At 37.1% G+C, this 24908-nt stretch overlaps 1 protein-coding gene across 1 annotated transcript in view; it reads left to right on the forward strand.

Moving 5' to 3' along the window:
* Nucleotides 1–4088: 4088 nt before the first annotated feature.
* Nucleotides 4089–24908, forward strand: part of LOC121423129 (protein Shroom-like) — a 96814-nt gene continuing 75994 nt past the window's right edge. The window contains exons 1-3 of the mRNA XM_041618419.1: nt 4089–4139; nt 5597–5700; nt 22040–22185. Coding sequence (XP_041474353.1) covers nt 22042–22185 — 144 coding nt within the window. The 5' untranslated portion in view covers nt 4089–4139; nt 5597–5700; nt 22040–22041. The remainder of the gene's footprint in view (nt 4140–5596; nt 5701–22039; nt 22186–24908) is intronic.

A 24908-nucleotide genomic window follows, 5' to 3' on the forward strand; every position in this document is an offset into this window, starting at 1 on the left:
ACAGTCTTATATGGGCAAAGAGGAGGGGGTCCAGCTTTTAGATTGTTTATTGTGGAATCAGTGGTTGTGTATTTTATGCCAACTGCAGAAAAAATGTTCCATTCAACTGGGGGAATTGAAGCTGGACCTCCCCTCTCGTTTCGCGAAACCAAGGAACATGGAATGTGGATTTATTAGTCATCCCTATAGTGAATGGTGCAATAAGTATAACTTTGAAAATTACAGGTATTTAGGAATGTGCTGGGTTATTGTTGCTGTTTGATGGAAAAGGAAATGTTGCCATTTGCTTGTAGGCATTGGGAAAAATGCATTCGAGAATAGGTGTTCGTACATTTTTGTTATGCCATGCATATATTGGAAACTGGTGGGGAACTGGTTTATGGCTTGTTCGTGTTCATGATTGACTGCTGCACTTGTGAAATGAGCTTGCCATGTCGAATGGAAGCACATGTCGAATTCCGGGTGCGTTACACTATGTTCTTGTAAACTCCATCTAGACATGAATTACATGTATGTCATATAAGTTGGGGCTCTGAAAATAAAATGATCCCAAAACTTGAGCTAAATTTTTGAGAAAAATTATCCCCGAAACAGGTGCAGTTTGAATTGGAGACCATTTAGAACCCTGGAGGTTTCAGGGGGTCCTAGTATGGACCCCGGCTGAAAGGGACTTTGCGCTTCCCGCTCGTGATGTGTGCAAAGCGCACATTATTTACCTTCCGAAAAATTTCAAGCCCTGGGACCAATTGCCACTGGCATCCCTGACTGTAACTAGCTTCCACTAAACTAAACTAGTTTTAGGACAGTGACGAGAATGGGGTCTTAGCCCTTGATAGGCAAGGATATTTTGTTTATGATTTAGTCAGTAGAAATTACTGACTATATAATTAAATTCTCCCCAGAAGATACATTAGATATAAAAGAAGATATGTGGAAAAAAATGCATGTTTAATTAATTAGGAGACAAAATTAAGAAGCCCTGATAAGGTGTGGTTTTCCAGGGTCACAGAAATGATTTATGAGGGATGCAAATATCAAACAGGAGACAAATCCAACATTTGCATTTTATAGTCCAAACATTTGTTGAACATAAGCTTGGGGGTGAAAAGTTCAGCTGAATTAAGAAAGAAAATGTAAAACACTTTTGTGAACAGTTCCTGAATTTCTTGAACAGCAACTATCAATGCTTCCAAACCTTTACCAAATGCTAGCAATCCTTTTTTCACATTCTTTCACTTATAAAGAGAAATGCCAGTAGTTGCAGTAAACACTGATTTCATGAGAAAGTCTGTAAAACCAGGCTTAATTGCCAGTATATCATCGAGGATCTAGATCTGGTACAGTTACATGTAAAACTGAACTTTGTGAAATCTTGAAATCTACGCTGAAAAATGTTCACACTGAAGATCACCAACACAGATAAGCGCACGTGGGACAGTGTATTATTATTGCTTTGAATGTCGTGCCCAACGCTTGACCCGAATCCTGTGCTTATTTGCTAATTTCTCAGCAATTACACAATTTCTTCCAGAATCCTTTGGCACATATTTTTTATTTACCGGTATACAAACAGACACTTTGGTGGTCATTTCATTAGATTCTGAGTGAACTCATTTTGATATCATTACCAAAACTGGCATTTACCTTTAATAGTTGTGTGCATGAAAACTGCACTTTACGATTTATACAGGCAGCTGGGGGTGAAAATGATAGAGAAATTGCATGTTTATGATGAAAAGATGAAATGGACATGAGAGAAAAGGAGAGAGAAGAAGGGAGGAAGAGGGCAAGAAATAAAAGAGAACGAGTGAATTCATTTTGATTACATCTCTGTTGTACTATTGACATGCCTCAATTTAATGCTCCTGATTTGATCAGATCGCTTGGATTGGAATAATATGGTAATAACTGCTTTATCCTGCCAGGGCCCAGGGAATAAATTGAAGAGACGAGGGGCCAATTTTTTGTGAGATGATTTTTGAATGACCAGAGAGTGTGTTTTTTATGATGCACTCATTATTTTGCAATGATTTTCAATTTAGTTGAGGCCATGTGGTCATTAGTGAAAGGATGAAGAAAGTATGATTGCCTGATTTTGATTTGTACTGTGAAGTCAATGCGCCGCAGTAGCCTGTCTGTTTGAGGGAAAGATGATAAGACCTTGTTTACAATGCAGGGCCGGGTCGAGCCCGGGCTGAATTGCGGTACTCTGCCTCCCTACTTTGTGCCCGGTCTAAATTTTAGCCTTTCAATACTTTGTCGTAGTGGCGCTCTACATGTAAACAAAAGATTATTTTGTGGTGCGCCGGGGTCATGCTGGACAAGTTGCTAAACGTGAAGCTTGAAGTCATTTCCTATAAAGTAACGATCCTTTCACTTCCGGAGTCGCGTTTAGTACTGCATTTGGCCCTGCATGCATTTACAGTGAAAAAAGGCTGTGCCAAGCTGCGGCAGAGACAACCTCCAGAGCTGGGCCAAATGCGTGGCTGCTTTTGGTACTGCATTTGGCCTTCTGAGCATTAACAGTGAATTTTAAGCCGGGCTCGGCTGCGACTCGCCCGTCCTTTTTCTCATTGTAAACAGGGTCTAAGAATAATGGGGTTTGTGACTGGGAATTGAAATTCAGTGAGAGAGGTGGAATTGAGGGATAGTAGGGATGGGGTGTATGTGGGGGGGATAGAACAAGTTGCTTTATTCTATTTTGCATGGTAATGTTGGGCCCTGTTGTACAAAGAGTTACGGATGATCCGGTCAATCGCAACTATGGATGGCCAGCATCGTCAACATCTATTGTGCATGTTTGTTCAAAATATTTTCCAGCTGTGATGTACATTCATGCATTCATTGTTTTCTTGAAAATTCACTGCGCTTCTCTTTGCATAAAAAGGACATTGTGCAAATTTTTCGTAGAACTGATGGATTTCCATAGAGTTACGATTGATCAGATCAATCGTAACTCTTTGTACAACAGAGCCCTGGTGTCATTATCATTGCAGTTCAGGTGGGGGCACAAGGTATGTGCCTCCACCCTTGATTGAATAAACAGTAGACCCTGTAGCTAAATCAAAGAAAATTGTCATCTGGAAAGTTTTTTTTTCAAATCAGTTCTTTCTGCCCCAATTAAAGAAATCCTGGAGAACTGTACATTTGAATAAAAAAGTTGATTCTTTGATTCATGTATTCTCATATTTCATGAAGATAAAAACAATGTAGGCCTACATGAATTCTGGAATATGATTGAGGGTGACGAGGAGGGAGGTCATTGGCGACAGGAATGGAGATGGTAAGATGATAAATACCTTGTTTACACAGTGACACGGCTCGGGGGTTCGACACGCGAGCCGTGCTCAACACGGCAATTTTATGCTGTGTAAACGCGATCAGTGTGATCCGCGAGCCGTGTCGAACACGGCTTTTTTGATCCGCCAAAATCGTAGGTTTCAACCCGCGAGCCGAGTCAGACTCGGCAATTTTTTCGTGTGTAAACAGAAAGCCGTGTCGAACTCTCTTGACCAGGTCACTGCGCGCGCTTTCACTTTTGGCATTGTTGTTGTTCGCACGGACAAGATTCGATTCCGGCGGTGAATTTCCCGCGTTTAATTTGCGACGTCATAATTCTTCTTCCGTTCGAGATCCGCGAGCTGTGTTGAACTCGCCTTTTTATATGTACGTATAAACGCGATCTCTGATCCCTTCTTCGCAGTGTTCAACCCGGCTCGCGGATTCAACACCCGAGCAGACTCAATGTGTAAACACGGTAAAAATGGGCAGAGGATCATGCTGTCTGATGTTCAAGAGTATGATTTTCATTTGGAAAATTCATGCCTTGTGATGTCATCACCACTCTTCTGTTGTAGTTGTATATCATAAAATTTTAGAGATGAAATGGCTGTTTACGACTTATTTTATAAGAATAATTGTTATTGTCGCTATGAATCCCACCCCCACAAAAACTGTCCATCATTTGTCATACTGTTTGACATCATTTATTTGTCAATTCATTTTACAAATTACAGGAATTTTGATTGTCAAAATAATAATGATGTTTCAAAATTATCAACAATGCTCTTGTTGTTTTTCTCTTCAGGAAAAAGTGTGTCTTCCAAGAAATCGCCTCTCAACTTCCAAGATGACGTTGGGTAAGCAAACATTCCCTTCTAATTCAGCCAAGCATCAATACAATTTTACCGATTGGATGTGAATTGACGGCAGTTGCAATTTTTCATGCTCAAGTCGATAAAGTGACAAAGGAAAAGTAAAGTAAACAACGAATTCATGAAGAAAATCCCTGACGAAATATGAAAAAAGGTTGATAATAGTTGAAGTTCAAGGATTATTTGAATTGCTGATACAAGGGATTTTAGAAGCTGAAAAGGATGAATAATAGAAAAATAGAAATGACAGCTTCGGTTTGCAAACCTTTTTATAGTATGGTGTCTGGGCCCAGCATGAATAGTTTCTTTGAGTGCATGCAGTTGTTCATAAGGGCTGTCAAAAATTTGCTCTTCAAAACATGCCTAAACAACACTTGAAAGAACCTGAATTATTTCACTTTAATATGAATTTGGAAGAATACAATATACATGTACATGTACATGTAGAACCTCTATTATACATAATTGTAATGCCATATCGGTTTCCAATTTTTCGCTTTGTGCGTGCCATTCCTTCTTTTTTGCTTTATTTACATGTGATAATTTTTATAAATCCTTGAGAAATTAATGATTCTGATTTTTTCCCTACTAGTTGTAATCCTTTTTACATGAACAAAACTGCTCTTTTCTGCCATTGAATATAATAACAATGCACATTGATGATAAATGAACATTGCTGCTGTGATGGCACTTTGGTTTATTTGAATGATTAATTACCTTTGCATAATTAGGCCAATTTCATAAAAGATAGTTATTGAAAGTACATGTAACACATTTGACTTGTGCATGTGAACAACCTGTAAATTTGCCCTTTTTAAAGGGGTGGGGGTGTCGTTTAGGAGAATATGTGAAAGAGAATGTTATGTCTACAAAACTAGAATAAGAAATGAATAGTTTTGAAGGGAAATTGCTCAGAATGGGCTGAATACAATTCTATGCTGATTATTTTCTGGTTTTATCCATAAGTTGCCCTCCGGTCATGTAATTTGTATTGTGCTATTATCAATAGGGGTTTTACATGTATGCTATTCATGCATTACATGTAGGTGTCGTACTGGTTATATTCAAACAGGTATGGTTGTGGTTTACAAATCACAAGAAATACTAACATAAATTGGTGCAACAAAATAAAATTGGATGTGTTTAATAAATTGAAGCTGTAGTGAAAATGTATCAGATACTTTGTTAATATGAAACTTTGCATGTTAATCCCCCCAAAACATCAAATCACCTATATATTGATATGTTCTTTAATATTTTTTAGATTCTGTGCATAAATGTTTGTATGTTGCATGTGTTTTGTGTATTTCTTGTGTATGTAAAAATTGTCATTTATCTGCTATAAAGTGTCAGTTCCATCTATAAATACTACATACTTTTCTCTCACTCCTATTTTTTTTTAACAAATCAAAATAATTATACTTTGATCTCTTCTTGTTTAGCTTCTCTGCGCTTCACCATGCTGCCCTCAACGGTAACTGCGGCATCCTGGGAACCCTCCTGGACAATCACCATCACATCATCGTGGATCTCAAAGACAACAAAGGTGAGAGGAGACCAATCTCCTGCAATGGAAGTGGGAGATGGGGGTCATTAAGGCCATTCGGGGAAAGATAAATGGCATCATTTGGAAGTATCCATACTGATGTCTTCACTCCTATGGGGATTATATTGGTATGATAATGGGTAATGGATCATATCTGTCTAATGGTACTTTAGCTATTCCCTCATCCCCAAGATTCTGTGTGATTTACTGCCCCATGTATCATTTTAATGGAGGCTGAAATTTAATCACAAATGGTTCTTCCTGTATGGGATTATATTTTCTACACTACTTTGTATGAATAGAATATTGAATGGGAAGGTAATGGGATAATGATTGCCCACTTTTTCTTTTATACAGTTCTTCTCTGAGCTAGTGGGACTTCAATATTTAGCACACACAAAGTGTCCATATTTGGTTTGAAATACATTTGGTCATTTTCAAACGTGAGTGACACGACAATCGGAGAGGTTTAAGGGCTCATATCTTCAAACTTAAAGGTTATGAATCAATCATGACTACTATATTATATACAATGTAGGACTGGCATGGGCCACTACAAGTTTGATTTGAATTCAACAATTCGTTTAGTAGATATGATTAAAAAACGGTGCGTGAGTGACACGACAAATTTCGGACATGGGTTTCTGACCATTAACACATATGGTTGGATTCGTGCCCAAGTAGTTGTCATGGAGTATTGTGAGTACCAGTAAATGGACATAAATAGTGTACCTATCTAACACATATAGTCAAAATCAATAAAACCTTCTCTATGGAAAATGGTACCCTCCTATATACCGTGAGTGACACGACATCCAAAACGTGAGTGACACGACAAGTGCAAAAATACAACATTTATCTCAACATTGAAAGTATTTTTTGCATGATGTAGAAGAGTAAAATACCATTAACCAAAAAACAAGCTTAATTACATAATAACTGCTTTCTTTGAAGTTCATAATATGTCATCCTGATGTTTTATTCTTGGTTTATGGTCATGTTTGCCCATCAACTCACATTCCCTCTACCATACCACATTGTCACACTAGGGCTTCTACCACTCTCCTCTTTAGAGGAGGAGGGGGCACTTGAAGGAGGTGTTATGAGGTCTTGGCATTGACATCAACTCAAACATTCTTTTTGTGGCCTGATATCATTCAAAACTTTAACTCTTTCTCCCTATCTGTATATGAAAGTTCAGCATCCACAACGGATGGAATAATTTTTCCTTGTAAGAAAGGTATTCTCAATAGTCACTCACATCATCTGGCATGGTCTGGTAGCCAATGATGTCATGTATGACTCCTTTTTCTTGAAATATTGGATTAGAATATTATCCTCCTTTAATATTTTAGGCATTGTCCAAATAGGACATGGCAGTTTCAATGTCTTTTTTGGTACCAAACCACAATCACGTTGCTGCACACTTCAGATGGACTATCAGCAAATCCTTGAGAAACTTGGGAATTCAACTCAACAAGCATAGGTTTCTCCTGAACACTGTTGTATGTGGACCCTCCCAAGGCAGTATATGTAGGCACTGTACCAAAATTCAGAGCTATGCTTTTAGCTGGAATCTTGTAAGCGCCTTTTCATTGCTAACTATTTGATCATATACCATACCACGGGAATCCAGGGAAAGCAACAAGGTGAAAGACGCAGTCAGTACCTGATTCTTGCAGTCTGCTACTATTACATAACAACAAGACAGTTACAAGTCATTAGCCTTTCCTTTTCTAAGCCCTTGGATGTCACACTAAAATCCAATTCAGCATCCCAATCAGGCTCCCTTTATACCTCAGTAGCTTTTTCCCCTCGAGGTCCAGCTCTGTTCTTATTAGGGTACCCCCCCCAAAAAAAAAAATTGATCTACTGGTACATGGCAACCCATCCAAAGTTGCTCAAATCAAAATGTGGTCTCGGTTGAGACTTGTTGGGACCTACATGAACATGCATTATTTTGTTGTAATGAATATGTGTAAATGCAAATCTGCTCTGAACACACATCGGCCCGCTTACGGTAGTTTGCTGTTCAGACCCTACATGTAGTGAATCACTAGCGGTATGAATGGTGGCCGAACAAATAGTGATTTTGAACTTGGCATGTAGCTGCTTCAAGCAATATCCAAAATGTTCTGTCAAATCTCAGTACATTCTCACCTGAAATGTTTATGTTTTCTTGCAAATTTGTTTATGTCATGTCCTGGAATACAAGCTGTATGGCAAATGAATAGGTTGATTTAATCAATCAGAAGGAAAAAAAAACATTTTCTTTTCCGAATTTGAAAAAATGTTTGGTGTTCATGGTGATCTCTTATACACACTATTTTATTACTAAAATTTCTGCAAATTTCAAAAAAGGATCCCTGACTTTTCTCGCTATGAGTATAACAAAGAAATAACATTGCTCAAAAGAAAAGTGAACTTTCTGCTCATTTCTGTAAATGCAGACACAGAATGTTCGAGTAATACCTAGACCTATGACTTGACCCATCACCAACACCAACCATTTATGCATTGTAAATATGTCCATTGCTAAAGTATAGTGGTTTTTCTCTTGATACATTCATAATTTTGTGTTGATTGACTATGTTGTTATATTCTTAATCACAGTACATTCACCAAAATATGAATTAGGATCCGAGTCTTCACACCAATGGAAAATTGTCAGAATTTTTTAAACCAAGGCAACCACGGAGAGGAGAGAAAATAGATGAACTTAATGTCAAATTCAATATTTCCATAAAAAGGAGTAAAATTAGGAAGATGGAGGAAATTATTAGCCTAAAATAGGCCTAAATGATGTCAGGAACAACATTTTGACTGTATCCCTGGTAAAACGCTTCAAAAATTACTGGATGTCCTTTTTTATACACAATATAATACCGTGAGTGACACGACATTTCGTGAGTGACACGACATTGTGAGTGACACGACACAACTTTAACAGTTAATTTTAGCTTCACCTTAACACATTGGACCAAGTAACTTTATATACAATAAGGTACAAATAAACTGTATTTGCTCCAGTACTGGGATAAATTAATTTTCAGAATACACAGCTCTAGAAAACTTTTTGCATTTAAAACGTGAGTGACACGACAACCAGTTTTGAAAACTTCGAAACCCAATTTTTTTCAGAAAAACACTTCACAGAATTTTTTTTGCTATTTAGGAGTTAGATACAATACACAGCTTGTATCTTGCCAACAAATGTGCTTCTAATACAAATTTTATATTGTGATAGGCAATATGTGAATTTTAATGCAAAAATCAACATTTTGTAACATTTAATTTCCCTTGCATAAAATTCACTGTATCTCAATACATAATTAATAATTTTATGTAAATGAAATGGAAAAATATACTTCAAGATGTCTAGTTTCAAAAAACATTGAAGCCTAATGATTTCTAGCAAGTTTTAATTTTCACCCCCATGTCCACTTTTGTTTGAAAATGACCAGTTTACAAAAACTTCTTATTTTCACATTTAAGTATTTTTAATAATTTCCTTAAACAACCCAATTTTGAGTTTATGGGAATGAAACACTTGATCACACACTCAGATTCACATTTTACTTTTTAATAGTGATGATTTAAAAAAAAATCACACATTTTTGCTTCACAAATTTCTTCACAAGTCACAGTTGCTTCACAAGTCACAGTTGCTTCACAAGTCACAAAATCACAAGTCATTTGAATAAACCATAATATGGATTTCTATTCAATGTGTGGCAAACATGAATGTCAAGAGCAATAGGGCCGTCTGCACCATCCCGAGTTTTCAAATTAGCGCGCTATTTCTGATCCGGCAAATTGCCCCGATCTGAACAACCTCAAGAATATTTGCAATGGAGACGCAATTATCGCGCTAGTTCGCTAGATTAATCTCGAGATTGCAATCCCAAGTCAACTTGGGATTATTTGCAAAATAGCGCGCTATTTTACAAATTATCGCGCTAATTCGTCGGTGCAGACGCACTCGGGATTATTTATTCATGGCGTCAGACCATGATGCTCGATGCCTTGCTCGAGCAGGAATCGCTCTTCTTGCGATGGTGGAGACGGGGTTTCTTGAATCTCGAGATTAATCGCGAAGAGGGCCGATCGGTCTTAAATCTTGAGATTGAGCAAACTCGGGATGGTGCAGCTCCGCCTAATGTGAGGCAAACATGAATTTCAAGAGCAATGAGAGTAGATGCATGTAAACATTGATGTGAGGGATTGTGAAATAACTGCCTTTGATAGTAAACCACAATCCCTTCGCTATTGTTGATAAGCTTCTCAAACCAATTTGTCAGATTTACCTTCAAATCGGGTAATAGATGGTGATCCCTGTATTTCTTCTACATGTACATCCAAAAATCAATTGGATTTTAATTCTTTGTGATGGAAAAGAACATTTTTTATCTTCTTTCTTTTATTCTGCAAATATGTAAAGGCCTGGTCACACCGCTCGAGCGTTGTTTGAGTGGTCGTGGAGCGGTAGGGAGAGAGGGTCGAATTTCGCTCATGTAATTGGGGAAAAATCGTGAAAAAAAAAAAATCAAAATCGAAAATGGTGAACGGTAGCGAGCGGTGATGATTTTTTCTCTCCGTTCCACGACCGCTCTAACAACACTCGGGCAGTGTGGCCAGGCCTTAAGTTATATTGCATTATGATCATTCTCATAAGAACACAATTTTAGTTTTCATAAGAATATTTGGGTTACAATGATTATAGAATTTTATCTCTATTTAAAACATATATTTAGATGCATGTACATCTCTGCAGAAAATGTCATTTTTGAGATGCAGTGTAAAATTAAGAAGCGACAAATTCAAATGAATGGCAAGATATTGTGAGATGCAGTATAATCTATATTCAAGTATGTAAAAAGTGACAAATTCAAATGAATTGCAAGATATGAAATTTTGAGAATAGTGATTAGAGTCATACAGTAATAGTACCATCATCCAGAACTATATTTTTTTTAAAATCTGTGATTCCATTTCAAACTTGATCTAAATGGATATCCTCTGTTGTCATAGAAAATGTACACAGCAACAAAATGAATTCCATTTTGCAAAGGTAAATTAATGAATTTTCTCATGAAAAGTTAAGAAACAAAGTGACTTTTCATTTTTTGATTTAATATCGATAAACGAAAAAATTGCTGTCCCTACATTTTACTGAATTCAAACATAGGAAATATTGAAAGAAGCTGCTCTGACAAACTATGCGTCTCGTCAAAGTATGTAGTACTCGGCATCGTGCTTGGAATACAACTTGTAAAGACTTCATGTATTTTTGTTGGAAAGGTCACGTTATTATTATTTGAACTCCTTGGGGATTAATTGACCTGCATGCACACCTTGAAGGAGAAGCTTGAGAGTTTCTTTGACATGTGTTCACATGGCAATTTATCAACTAAAAGTATAAGCTTGTGCAGGACAGGGTGCTACATAACTTTTTAGAAGCACTAGCCCAGTCGGGCAAGTAATTTTTAAAGTAGTTCAAATTTGCTTGCCCAAAAATCGATTGCACTTGCCCGGAAATCATTGAAAAAAAGTTTTACCTCTTCTAAAGAAAGTATTGCGGTTTTAATATAAACCATTGACCTTTTTTCTCTCTTTTGATCTGATCTACCTTGTTATTGCCATCGACCCTAATTTTGGTCATTCTACTGTGAGAATTTTGCTTGCCCAATTTGGGCAAGTAGTTATGGTCTTTATTTCAAAACACTTGCCTGACGCATGAGATCAAGTTCAGGATTATCGTTGAGTATATCTGTGTGCTGAGAAATAGTAATTTTATCATGATAAGTAAGTTTCTTTGACTTTATTAATGAAAAGAAATGATTTTTCCACATTTTTAGCTATCAAATGCAGAATATTAACATTAGCTTTATATTTTCAGTCAAGGTTTAATGTTGTGTAAAGATCTAAATCAAATTCCATGGGAACTTTAGTGTACAACATGTTTTTTTTTATTACATAGATTGTGAGAATAGTCCTTTTTCCCACACCTGATTAGAAATATCAGTGGGGCAAACCATTCATTTACCTCGATACAATTTTAAAGGCACTATTCAGATCTCAATCTTGATTTTTATCACTTAACAGGGACATGTAACAAATTATTCACTAGAACACTTAAAACTCTTTTTGGGTTGTTTTCGACTTTTGGCCAATAGTTGGTGCTTGAAGTTACCTTTTTTTTATAATTTCAATAGCATTGCCTTCAGCCAGAGCGGAAGTTTGATCAACAAACCATCCAATCTCTATTCATTAACACAATGAAAGCAAACAATCAAATCAAATTGTAATTTGGTACTGGGAGAAGGGGGCAAAAGGTTGGATGGAATGGGAAACCCTCTTCAGTGGTATATTATTATTTGTTGAGGTTGATTTTGAACTTTACTCTCATGGGGTTTGACTTCAAATTGTTCCCCCACAAAGGCTAATTTGTTGTTTTTCAGACTCATAATAGGATGAATAAATGTAAACAGAGACGGATAATGAACAGGGAGACGAGTCTGCTTGATATTTATGTAGATTGAATAGTTATGTAGAATGATCAACATTCATACGGACTATGTTGTCATTGACTGGTATCTGTCTGTAGCAAGGATGTGATTGTAATTAATATCACTGGTGCCATTGCTTTTGTGGGTGGGCATGGGTGCAGCCATTTTGTTGTGTTTGTGATTTCTTGTTAAAAGGGGCAGTAGCAGTGGAGTAACTAAGATCACAAACAAACATACAATGGAACTAATTGGCTGCACCCATGCACCATGATTTTTACATTTTGAACCAATAAATTAATTCAAGAAAACTGAGAAATCCTGCTCAGTACTATTAATTTTATAGAACTTTCTACTTGGTTAATTAAGTGTTTGGGAATCATGTAAAGGTTTTAATATGTCTAGATAAGGAAATAAATAAGAATAATAGACAGTTCTTGAATAGCGCATATAACGTTATGAGTAACGTCCCTATGCGCTTCCAAAGAACTTGGATATCAATCCCCCGGGTGTAGCTCAAGCAGCCTTTCAGAGCTCAGTGCATTTCAAGGAGTAAATTCCTGCCAGGTACCCATTCACCTCACCTGGGTTGAGTGCAGGACAATGTGGATAAATTTCTTGCTGAAGGAAACTACGCCATGGCTGGGATTTGAACCCACATCCCACTGTTTCAAAGTCCGAAAACTAATGGTTGATATTTCATAGTGTTTGGTGACACTGGATTTCTGATATATTTTTTTTATTTTGGGGGTCCACCTGTCTTCGTCAAAAAAGTCACGGATGGTCACTCGTTAAAAAAAAAAAAACAGGATGACTCAGGTCGAGTTATTTATGAAGTGCAGGCCATCCATTTGTCATGCTTTTATCACAACCATTCCAATATTTGTAATCATTTACTATATAGGCGCCTTTGAAGAGCAGTTTTGCATAACTGAACAGGTCTAGCCTGTAGTGTAAAATATAGAAAACAAATAAATAAAATCATTTACTGCAGAATTTTCTGGCGATTGCTGTGCTGGGATTTAGTCTAGATTTTTTCCCATTTACTGATTAAACCAACTCATTTTTTATGCAATGAACTTGAAACTCAATAATGGTCAAATGTTCTTCAGTGAGCGTGCACACACCATCCAAGGTCATTCATGGCATGAGCTTAGCAACAAATATGATATTATGGAATAACTGAATTTATTTCTTGGAATTAGGTTTCCTTTAACTTGGTATTAATGTAATATCAACGTGCTTCTGGCTCCAAACGACCGATTCTCCTGGACATATTGGGTGTGAAACCAAGGATCAGTAAGCATCGCCAACCTTGAAGCATGTCATTCAAGCGGAATGAACAGATGAAGTAGGCATAGCACAGAGATACTCATCCCATAGACCTAGTATTAATCGACCAATGGAACATATGTATACAAGCCTTATATAGGCCTTCCTCGTACTTCTGGCTCTACATGTGTTTCCCCCAAAGCATCTATTGCTCGATGTTCTTTTTATATCCTTTTCACTTATTAATAGCTGAAGGGACCATATGGCATTCCATATGATAATGGCACGTTTTCAAAAAAAAAAAAATGTGCTGCACATATGAACTATTATCAGCTCTGTACTTGTTCATGATTATATGGAATATTTTTTCCATCAAGACTGAAAATGAATTAAGTGATAAAGATGGTATTGTTAATAGAGATATAAAACTTGATCGGGTGATCTAAAAAGACTTAAGAGGAATATTCATTTTCCATCCTAACGGTTAAAGTTGACCCAATCAACAATTTGATTTGAATATTGAAAAATCTGAGAAGCACAACACTGAAAATTTCATCAAAATTGGGTAGGAAGTTTAATGATATTTTGATTTTCACACTTCTCAAAAAAGGCTACATCTATGTATGTATGTACATTTGGATTATCTGTACATCATGTGCAAATGTGAAAGCTGTGATGTTTATGTCTTCACTTTTTCATTTGTATTTTACTAATGGTAGAGAATACATTAATTTTGTAGATTTGGCAATAAGGAAGCTTTTAATTGAATTACAATAGATTTCATAATGGCAATTCCACCTATATATTTTTCAGGCATAAAATATATTGCATAGTTTTATAGCATCTGGTCTCTTACTACATGTAGCCATTCATTGTTGTCGAAATTTTGAAATCTATATTGTGTAGGTGTTTATAAAAGTTTATTGAACTTCACATGAAGATGTGTGTTGTTTGTAGTACACAGAGGCGTGGTATCATGTTTATTTGAATGTCTACCCACCATTTAGAGGAGCGGTTAGATTAGAAATGTTCACACTAAAGTCCTTGAACTTAAAATCAGTTTGTGGTTTTAATATTCATGGTCATCAAGGTATATTTTATCTCTAAACATTTCAATATTGGTAAAACTATAAAATTTGTTAAAATATGCCATTCATTTATCCCTTTTTACCAATTAGATGAACCATGCTAATATTTAACTACAATGTAAGAAAATAAGAAATAGATGTTTCATATACATGTAAATATAAAAGTAAAGAAAGCATTCATATCTTGGTATACAAAAGGCTTTTACGGACCTAATTTTAAATCATCACTGAAAATTAGATGATGTAAATTGTAAAGTGAGCAATATCTGTCATTTTTGTTTTGATCAGATGATCGTTACCCTTGTATTTCTAAATTTCAATTGATCTTCTTTAAATATGTTTACTGTACAGTATGTTAAGGCTTGTGCAAATTTGCACTTTAAACTTGTACTTGAAGCAAATGAATATGTGTGTACTACATACTAAACTATCGTAGCTCAGATACAGACCCCTCATACATGTATGAACATAGTCATTCAAAACCAATAGATCTCTGAACGAGAGAGCTCAAGAAGCTGTGAGCCTATAAAGTGCAGTAGAATATGTTTTGAATGGTCTTCTCCCTCTGATGTTCTTATTGAACTGCTCGGTATGTCAAGTATTAATGAGTACCTATTAAGTGTCTCACTGTGGACAATTTACAAGCTTGTTGTATGAGTAGATGTATCTGTAGTCTCAATTCCAGAAAAGAATGCAGTAAATTTTGTATTGATTGACATACTATCATATGAATACATATTGGTAATAAGCTCTAAGTATCACCTTCAGGAGTCAAAGTGAGAATACATTTTCATGATGTTAAAGAATCTTTGTATAACCTGGAGGTTCTTGTATGTCTTTCATTATTCTCGCTACATGTAAATGCGACTGACATTGATTCAAAGTCTGAGATTGTAGACTACTACCATATTGATTTGTAGAGGATCATTAATTGATGAAGGATTAGGAAAGTCAATTCAGTTTAACATGCTCATGAAGGAATGAGATGTTTGCATTCCGACAAACTGAGGAGTGGCTCATGACAGACCTCTGCCATGCATCTGAAAATTAATGATTCAAGATTTATTAAAACAAGTGATTGCAGCTTAAAAGCTGCATTGACTGATGATTTACAAATAAAAAGAAACATCTGAAATTAACAAATAAACAATGCTACAAAAGAATCAAGAAATTACAAAACAATAACAAAATAACAATTACAACGTAAATCCAAAATATTATGCTATATACCAGTATGCAATATAATAATGGTAATGTGAGATACGATTTGAAAATCTATTAAAGAGGAGATGTAGACTTTGTTCTTAGATTTGATAGACTGTGAAGGTTGAGTGGTAATTTAATATGAAATTATAACGATGCCATGTGTATATGAGGGGTGAACGTTCATTCAAATATTTTGCCTATGTTCCTTCTTGACTTACCACTTTAAGAAATATTCATACCCTTTTCTCACAAGCAGAATTTTCCTTAACCCTGTTCTATAGGTGGGACTGACTGGCAAGTAAGCCCCTCCTATAGTCCAGGGATAATCTGAGCCCACTTTCTTTTCTCATGATGCTTTTGCAAAGTGGGCTAATCCCACTTATTTTAAGGGACTATCTGGCCCTGCAAAGTAACAGGGTTCGGCGAATAATTGAGGGGTTACGTGTGAAAGTACGGGGTTTAAAGGGGAAGTTCACCCTGACAAAAAGTTTATTGTAAAAATAGCAGAAAAAATAATAAAAAATATTGCCGAAGGTTTGAGAAAAATTCATCTAATAATTAAAAAGTTATTAGAATTTCAATTATTTGATTTGTGACGTCACATGCGAGCAGCATTCCTACATAGCGAATGGTAAAAAATTTATGAAATGTCATTTTCTCAGAAAATTGAAAATGGTTTTCACTGTAACTTTTGTATATCAATAGACAAATCATTTCACACCCGATCATGAAAAGAAAACAAAATTATGTCATAAGGAACCATACAAAATTTGAAATTCATACATTTTATATTACATAACACATGGGGCAGCTGCTCGTTTATGACGTCACAAATCCAAAATTTTGAACTCTAATAACTTTCTCACTCTTTAACGGATTTTCCTCAAACCTTCACCAATATTTTTTACTATTTTTTCTGCTATTTTTACAACAAAGTTTTCTTCAGGGTGAACTTCCCCTTAAGAGTCATCGTGAGAAAAGAAACCCAGCTATAATGCACAGGACGGTACTGGGGGCAAAGCAGCTGTTGCTGTTGTCCAATCAGAGATATGCACCTATGAATGGTTACCACTAGTCCGGGATTACTGAATTTTGTATGAGAAAAGCAAGGATTTCATTATCTGGGTTTATTAATTTTTAATTTTGGGGGCTACTTTTCACACCCACAGCCCTTAAGTTTGAACAATGGCAGTGAATGAGGATGTTGAGCATTTTGGGGGCAACAAAATCTCCCTGAGCCCTCATGTAATTTTACCTACGGGGGGGGGGCAGAGGGGGCAATTCCCCCCTGACAAGTCACAACCCATGCAAGGGACGTATCCCTACCCCCTGCCCCTGATGAGTCACAACTGATCCCTGACAAGCCACTAGTGGCCCTCTCCTTTGAACTTGTAGACCTTTTTTTGGTACGAAATCCTTTATTTGTTGTTGAAGACCTTTTTTTTTTGCTTGTCAGTTTTTTTAGCGGAAAAATTTGCCCTCTCTTTGGAAAATCCTAGGTATGCCACTGGTTACAGCGCTTTGCATAAATGTAGCATCTCAATGAACAGATCGTCAATCATCCGCTCTGGAGCCGTGGGACGTTGCCAGTATGTACTGCATCTAGCAGTAACTCTGTATCAATAGCGCATCAAACTGTGTGGGATTTTTTACAAGTTTTTGAGCTCAGCAAATAATCTTTGCACTTTAATATTTTTCCTGAATTTGGAAAAAAATTTGGATGTGTTATGAAATACACATGCTTTTTCTGCGGAGTTACTCGGCACGAATACATCACAGTGATTTGATACAGCATATTATGCAGCATGTTAATCCAGTGTAAATACGGTCCAAGAATCGAGTTTGAGGCATTAACTTGGGAAAGTGGATGCGTAAAAAACTGATCAAACCAAGGAGCTTCTTGATCAAACAAAGATGTCTTATGCTTTGAAACCCTGTCTCATTACGAATCCACCACTCCATCATGAACCTAAGAATGTGGCAGGTAAAGCACTTAGTGAAAGAGTGATGAGAAAGGATTCTCCATTGATCTGCAGTCAGCTATATCCTTTGCATGGCTGTCCAACCAGAACGCTGTATGAGTGAAGGTATTATTATAAGGAAGACCATAACAATACCTTTTATTTATAAATGGGGTATGGAATGTACTGACCTTAGCTGGTTTTGCATTTCTTGTTGAAGCTCTGGATTGAAATACCTGTGCTAAGATAAGATGTAATCGTTCTTACATGGTACTGCTCATTTGCCAAGTGTCAAAGGTCAATAGCTTTGATGGTCAGTATGAAAGCTTTACCTTCAGACTTTCCCAGACTCGTTTACAGATGCAAACAGATGCATGTATCTAGGATATGAAATTGCAAACTTAAAGCTTATTTCAAGTTTTTGTAATCTCTCCCCACAACCCCAAGCGTAGCCCCCCCAAAGGAATGGTACTTTTCCAGTTCATATCTGAATGTGTATGTCCTAAACATGATTTGAAAGAGATATATCTCTCATTTTATAAATTCAGTGATTTTACCTGTTGGTTTATATCGATTGGTGCTCAATCTTCAAATAATTTAATGATAGAAATTCTGATATAAAATCACTTCTCATGCATGTACTTGGCTGACAAAAAAATAGGTTAAAATTGTTCAGATACCTAATCTTTAAAGATAAGTGCTCAAAGTAACATTTTAAGAGAAAAATAAAAACATTTCTTGAGAGGAAACAATTGATACTCAATATAAAAGTTCATATAACTTCACAAACGATGCATCTCACCTGTTTCAATCTGACATGAATTGAGAGCTGGAATAGAGAATACTTCTTCCAGTTATTCAATAATTTTCGCTATATTACACCATTAGCATACCTACGGGGGGGGGGGGGGGGGCAGAGGGGGCAGACTGCCCCCCCCCCTGCCCAATGAATCAAATTTTGTTTTGGTACGAAATCCTATATTTGTGGTTGAAAACCTTTTTCTTTTTTTGCTTGTCAAATTTTTGGGTGGACGAATTTGCCCCCCTCCCCCTCCCTGTGGAAAATCCTAGATATGCCACTGTCTTACACCATGTATTTTTGTTTGAAAAGAAAAAAGTTTGCAGTAGTGACTAGTGGGATATGATGCAGTATTTGGTACCCTGGGGTACCAAATAATAATCCGCCATTTTGTTGAATTATTTATTTTATTTTTTGCGCTGTACCCTGGGTTACCAAAAAATGTGTACAAGTATATTTTAATGTTTTGTACAGATTTTTTTTTCGTTTAGTGATCTTATGTAACAATTAATACATGCAAATGATAACTTTATTTTAATTTTGCTCTGCGCTGTGCCTGTGATGGACGAGTAATAAGCCTACACCACCCCCACCGCGTGTACCAGGGCGAGTTTTGGGACTATGTATAAGCTAATCTTTTGTGTAAGTTAGCTGTCGAAAAGTATACTTAAATTCTTAAGTATAACATAATTTGTTTACTATTATTGGCATTAGATTGTATCAAAGAAAGGAAATAGGCATTGTGATCACTGTCCCCATTCATGTCATGATTGTCGCACCGATCGTACGACCGTGATCCCCATAACAATGTAACTGTACACTATTACAACACGAGATGGCGCTGCACAACGCCGTACCCCGGGGTACTACGATATCCTGGTGTTCGGCGTGGTGCATCATATCTGTATTTTATGTCATCGCCGTGAAAATCCCCTCATATTTCAGAAACTAAAATAAATTGCTGCCTAGAAATTTAGTTATGAATAGAATAGGACTTGTACTTTCCCTTTCTGCAAAAATCTCAAGATTGATTTTTGGACCAAAATTGACTAATATGCCGGTTCAGATGAACACCGATAGATGTGGGATGTGATCAAATATAAAGTAGATAATTCAGGTGTAAACCAAGACTGGTAATTATCTGATTGATACACGTACAGTAGCTGTATTTCATGCATGCATTGGAAATATCTTTTTCTGTCAATAGGGCCATCTGCACCATCCCGAGTTTTCAAATTAGCGCGCTATTTCTAATCCGGCAAATTATCCTGATCTGAACAATCTCAAGATTATTTGCAATGGAGACGCAATTATCACACTAGTTCGTAGGATTAATCTCGATATTGCAATCCCAAGTCAACTTGGGATTATTTGCAAAATAGCATGCTATTTTACGAATTATTGCGCTAATTCATAGGTGCGGGATTGTTTATTCATGGCGTCAGACCATAATGCATCGATGCCTCGCTCAAGCAGGAATCGCTCTTCTTGCAATGGTGGAGACGGGGTTCCTTGAATCTTGAGATAAATCGCGAAAAGGGCCGATCGGGCTAAAATCTCGAGATTGGGCAAACTCTGGATGGTGCAGCACAGCCTAATATTCTCTCATTCATCTGTCATTCAACACTTGAAACTCAAGGCAATATAGCCTCAGTAAAGGCAGGTGGTCACACTGTTCAACCAAGGAGATATTGGTTCAACTTCAAAATTTTCTGAGTCAAGAGCGGTCAATCACTTGCTGGCCAATGGCCTGAATTATCCAACCATAATTCACACCTGTAAAAGGCATCATCCAGTAATGTGCCAATAATAGCAGTCTCTTGTGTGCGTTTGTTATGTCATGTGAGCAGTTGCCAAATTGTTCTTGTGTACACATTCAGAAATATGTTTTGGCATTCCAATGTCATACTATTTCAAAATATGTCTCCTCTTTCTGTAGGTTTTGTTTTGATGAATTAAATAGTGATTTTTTGTTGTTGCAAATAAGCACATATTCATGTGAATTCTTGTTTATGAAAACGAAATGGAGGTCTAAAATTACATTCCATAAATTTGCAACCTTGCAGGGAGGGTCTTTGTGAAATGTTCTAAATTTGGCAGTAAGAAATGGAACAGTTTAGTGTAATACTGCTGACAAAAGCTAAGAAAATGTGAGTTTCTATTCAAGCTTGCTTTAGGGTTCAGAAGTTCAACCATTTTCCATTGACGAGGGATGTAAACACGGTGTTGCTCGAAGATTATTTTCACTCAAATGTATTTATTTTGATCAAGAGCTCAATGTGCCAAATACCTATGGATGGGACTACACACAATAAGTCATGTTTTCAAACTCGTAATATGAAAAAACTTTTTTTCATATAGTACCTTCATCTCTTTCAATGTTTTTCTTTCATATACATTGATCATGGATTGTATGCTAGCTTTGAAAATGAAATTGATATGTTCTGATGAAAATTAAAGCTACATGTAGGCCTACATACACCCATCCTGCATAACAAGGTCTTTTGAGAGTTAGAAATGCATAACTAGCAGATTTGAAATTGACCATAAAAGCTTATTGAAGGTTTCTGCATAGAGTGTATATAGGCAGATGATTGAAAATGAATCAAAAACACATTTTGATCCTTCAATTGTTTGCTGTTGTATTTTAAGATAGGTTCATGAACATTTTTATATAAAGTTTGCTCAGCAAATAGGTTTATTGACATTATGTGAAGTCAACCATGCTTCCTGGTTTTCCTAGTTTTAATGTGGCTTTTTTGTGGTAAGGTTAACAAATGGTAGAAAAAAAACAAATGTTTTAACTGTTGAGCTCTACTGAATTTGACTCGAAAAGGCAATTGTTTTACAAATGCTCAAATTCTTATACTGAAAAGTCTCAACCAAATTTGAATGTGGGGGTAATTTTCATTTATTGCTTAATACTTAGGCCTATTTCTTAAGAGAAGTGATATATTTGTGAATTTACATGTATTCAGATTCATGCCTGGTTCAATAGTCTTGTTCTTGTAATTTTCCAATTACTTCAAGTTCCAATTATTGAAATGAGAACTGATATTGAACCAGTTGGAAATTGACTGGTTGTTGTTAGATTTTAATCCACCACCCAGGAAAATAATGAAATAGATAAAGAAAAATAATTGAATAAATAAATGAATAATGAAAGTTTGACAATGATCAAGTTTTTGTTTCCTTGGTTTTGTTTGACTGTTGAGTATTGTTACCATGGCAATTACATTTAGAAAGCAAAGTTACCACAATTGTACTTACTTTTATACAATGAGCCCTGGGATCCGTTGCAGAAAGAGTTGCAAGTCAAAAAATCAATCGCAAGTCCATAATACGCGCTGTTGATTGGTTGAAAATCAAGTTACGCATGATTTTTAGAGTTGATTGATTGCAACTTTTTTTCTGCAACAGGCCCCTGATTTTTTTTAGTAATTAAACCTCTGTGTTGTATGAAAACAATAAATATTTATTTTGAACTTTTTTTTTTGCTTTGATTAGGAATGAGACCTGTTCACTATGCAGCATGGCAAGGAAAATTAGAACCAGTGAGATTACTACTACAGGCTGGAGCTAATCCTAATGAGATGTCCTTAGATTCAGAGACACCTCTACACCTTGCATCACAGTATGGTAGCTACTCAGTGGTAAGTTCTATGCCAGAGAAGCTGCTAAGCAAGACTGGCTTTCATAAAAGAAAGTATCATGGAGGCAGCGGGGCTTTCAGATTCCGTTGACCCGGTTTTGATTCCCAAGTGGTGCGCTGGTGCCCTTTGGTAAGGCATTTATCCTCATTACCAGGTCCGTCGGAGAGGACCTTAAGCCGTTGGTCCCCTGGTTGCTTGCTTACAGGCATTCGTGCTTTCTTAGCAGTCAGGTAAAAAACCTTGGTATGAATGATAACCTACCCCATGGGGGGGGGGGAGGCGGACCACTGCCTACAAGTTGGAAACCATGCTCATACCCAAAAGCAAGTACATTTTTTTTGTATGGTCAAGCGATGTACAAGAGCTGAAAAGGGTATGTACATCTTGGGGAAAAGAGTATATTATTCAACTTTGGATAGGCTTATCATGAAAATGGAATATTTGAGGCATTATTAATAGTGGGGCTAAAGATACTTAGTGGCATTTACACCCTCCGAGACCCCTCTTTGACCTCTCTTGATTGAGAAATGATACTTGTCAAGGGTTCATTTTGAAAGTCCATGTATTACCATGGTGTCCACTTTGCAATGGCAGTACTCCCCCCTTCCCTTCCCCTCCCCATTCCAGAATTCCCTGTGTTCCTGAAGAAAATCCACTGGAATCACTAGCGGCACGCTTTCTCTTTAGCCAAATATTGCAGGCACAGCTTTTGCTTTTAACCATGTTTATCGAACAACACTTCTCTTTCCTCCAGCCTAGAGAGGCTGACTCGTGGTGTTCTCTTTCCATCAAGATAATGTTTCATTTGCCGTCTTCTCCCATCCCCTAAACCTCATCAAATGGAGAGGCATCCAGGAAAAGTAGTCTGGGGTCGCTCGCATTCCATCCATTGACATGGTTTCATGTGGATGTGTTTTGTGCTTGGACGGACACTTGAGGTCCATGTTACAAAATGGTTGCATCCTCAAGGAGGCAACACGATCTTCGTCGCTCTCACGGCGCTGTCTCTCGGAGAAGATGGTAGCGCAATAATAGATGCAGACGGGGTATCGTTGATGGGATAGGGGTGTTGAGGATCAGTTTAAATGTGGAATTATGTAGAAGTGATTGGATTGACTGTCGTCTGGGATTGGTGATGTTGTTATGTGTGGGCCGAGCCCACCCCCTCAGTGTAAAGAAGGGTCATGCCTGAAGTCATGGCTGGAGCTTAGACAGACTCAACATAGGGCTTGTTCACACTGGTTTTTTGTCGGATGACACTGTGGAATGTACATGGTGCCATCAGAATAGGGAAATTCTGGCCTTGTTCATACCTGTAATAGACAGTCTGCAGAGCAGCTTTTAAAACTCAATTTACCTCAATGCCTTTTCTAGTAGTTAGGGCCTACCTCAATGCATTTTACTAGTAGGCCTATATTCCTTGTTCCCCCAGTTGTCTTTTATATTTTGTACACATTGTATTGGGATGACATTGCCTTAAAGAGAAATGCCAGTAGTTACAGTAAATACTATTTCATGAGAAAGTTTGTAAAACCAGGCTTAATTGTCAGTATATCATCAAGGATCTAGATCTGATACAGTTACATAAACTAAACTTTGTGAAATCTTGAAATCTGCACTGAAAAATGGTCACACTGAAGATCACCAACACAGATGAGCGCACGTGGGACAGTGTATTGCTTTGAATGTCAGCCCGACACTTGACCCGAATCCTGTGCTTATTTGCTGATTTCTCAGCAATTACACAATTTCTTCCAGAATCTTTTGGCACATATGTGTTATTTATACAAACAGACTCTTTGGTGGTCATTTTATTGGATTCTGTTCGAACTCATTTTGAAATAGTTACCACAACTGGCATTTACCTTTATTCCCTGTTTACCTTCTATTGAAAAGCTAGAACCATATTAAACCAACAAATTGAAAAGATATCATTAAAAAATAAGAAATAACAAAGTACATGTAAATGTGACATGGACCGATAACAATTATCTGTAACCGGTCATATACTGTACATTCAGACTGCTATACCCTGTTCTAATCTACTTTCTTAAACCAGTAAACTATTGTAACATTCAATAGGAAATATTTCTGTGTCAAGTACGCACAAGGTGGTTTCAAACCGCCTCGATCACAAGAATCCCCATTAAATTACGAGAATTTTTTAAGGCTTAAAAATACCCGTTAATTATTCCTGCATTCACACAGCCCCGAAACACATCCTTCGGGATAAGTTCCCGAAGTTACGAGCATGCGCAGTGTGGTCTGATAAGCAGGCAAGGCGGGAGATTCAAAATCACTAGCCCAGCAGCCACCCACGCCGCCACGCCCAACGACACGCTGGGATAAAAGTTCCCGTAATTTGCTTTCACATCGCCAAAATACCTGCGACCTTGGAAAAATCCCAACGAAAGTTCTCGTAATTTCGCCAAGTACCTACTATTTAGCGGGTATTTTCTTTCGGGGAAATTACGCGTAGTTTGCTTTCACATTACCAAAATACCTGGTATTTTCTGATCGGGGTAAATTTCCCGATCAGAGAATACCTGGAACTGGCGAACTTCGAGGCGGTCTGAAACCGCCTCTTGTGGATAGATACTATGCTGCGTTTTCTAATTTTTGTGCGAAAAATGTTACCTCACTGAGAGTGTTCCCATAGCAACAAGACCACTTGATATGAAGTGGATCTGGAAACCGGTTCAGGAGATGGTGATGAGAATGCC

This window comes from Lytechinus variegatus, chromosome 10, assembly GCF_018143015.1.
Source record: "Lytechinus variegatus isolate NC3 chromosome 10, Lvar_3.0, whole genome shotgun sequence".
Lineage (NCBI taxonomy): Eukaryota > Metazoa > Echinodermata > Echinoidea > Temnopleuroida > Toxopneustidae > Lytechinus > Lytechinus variegatus.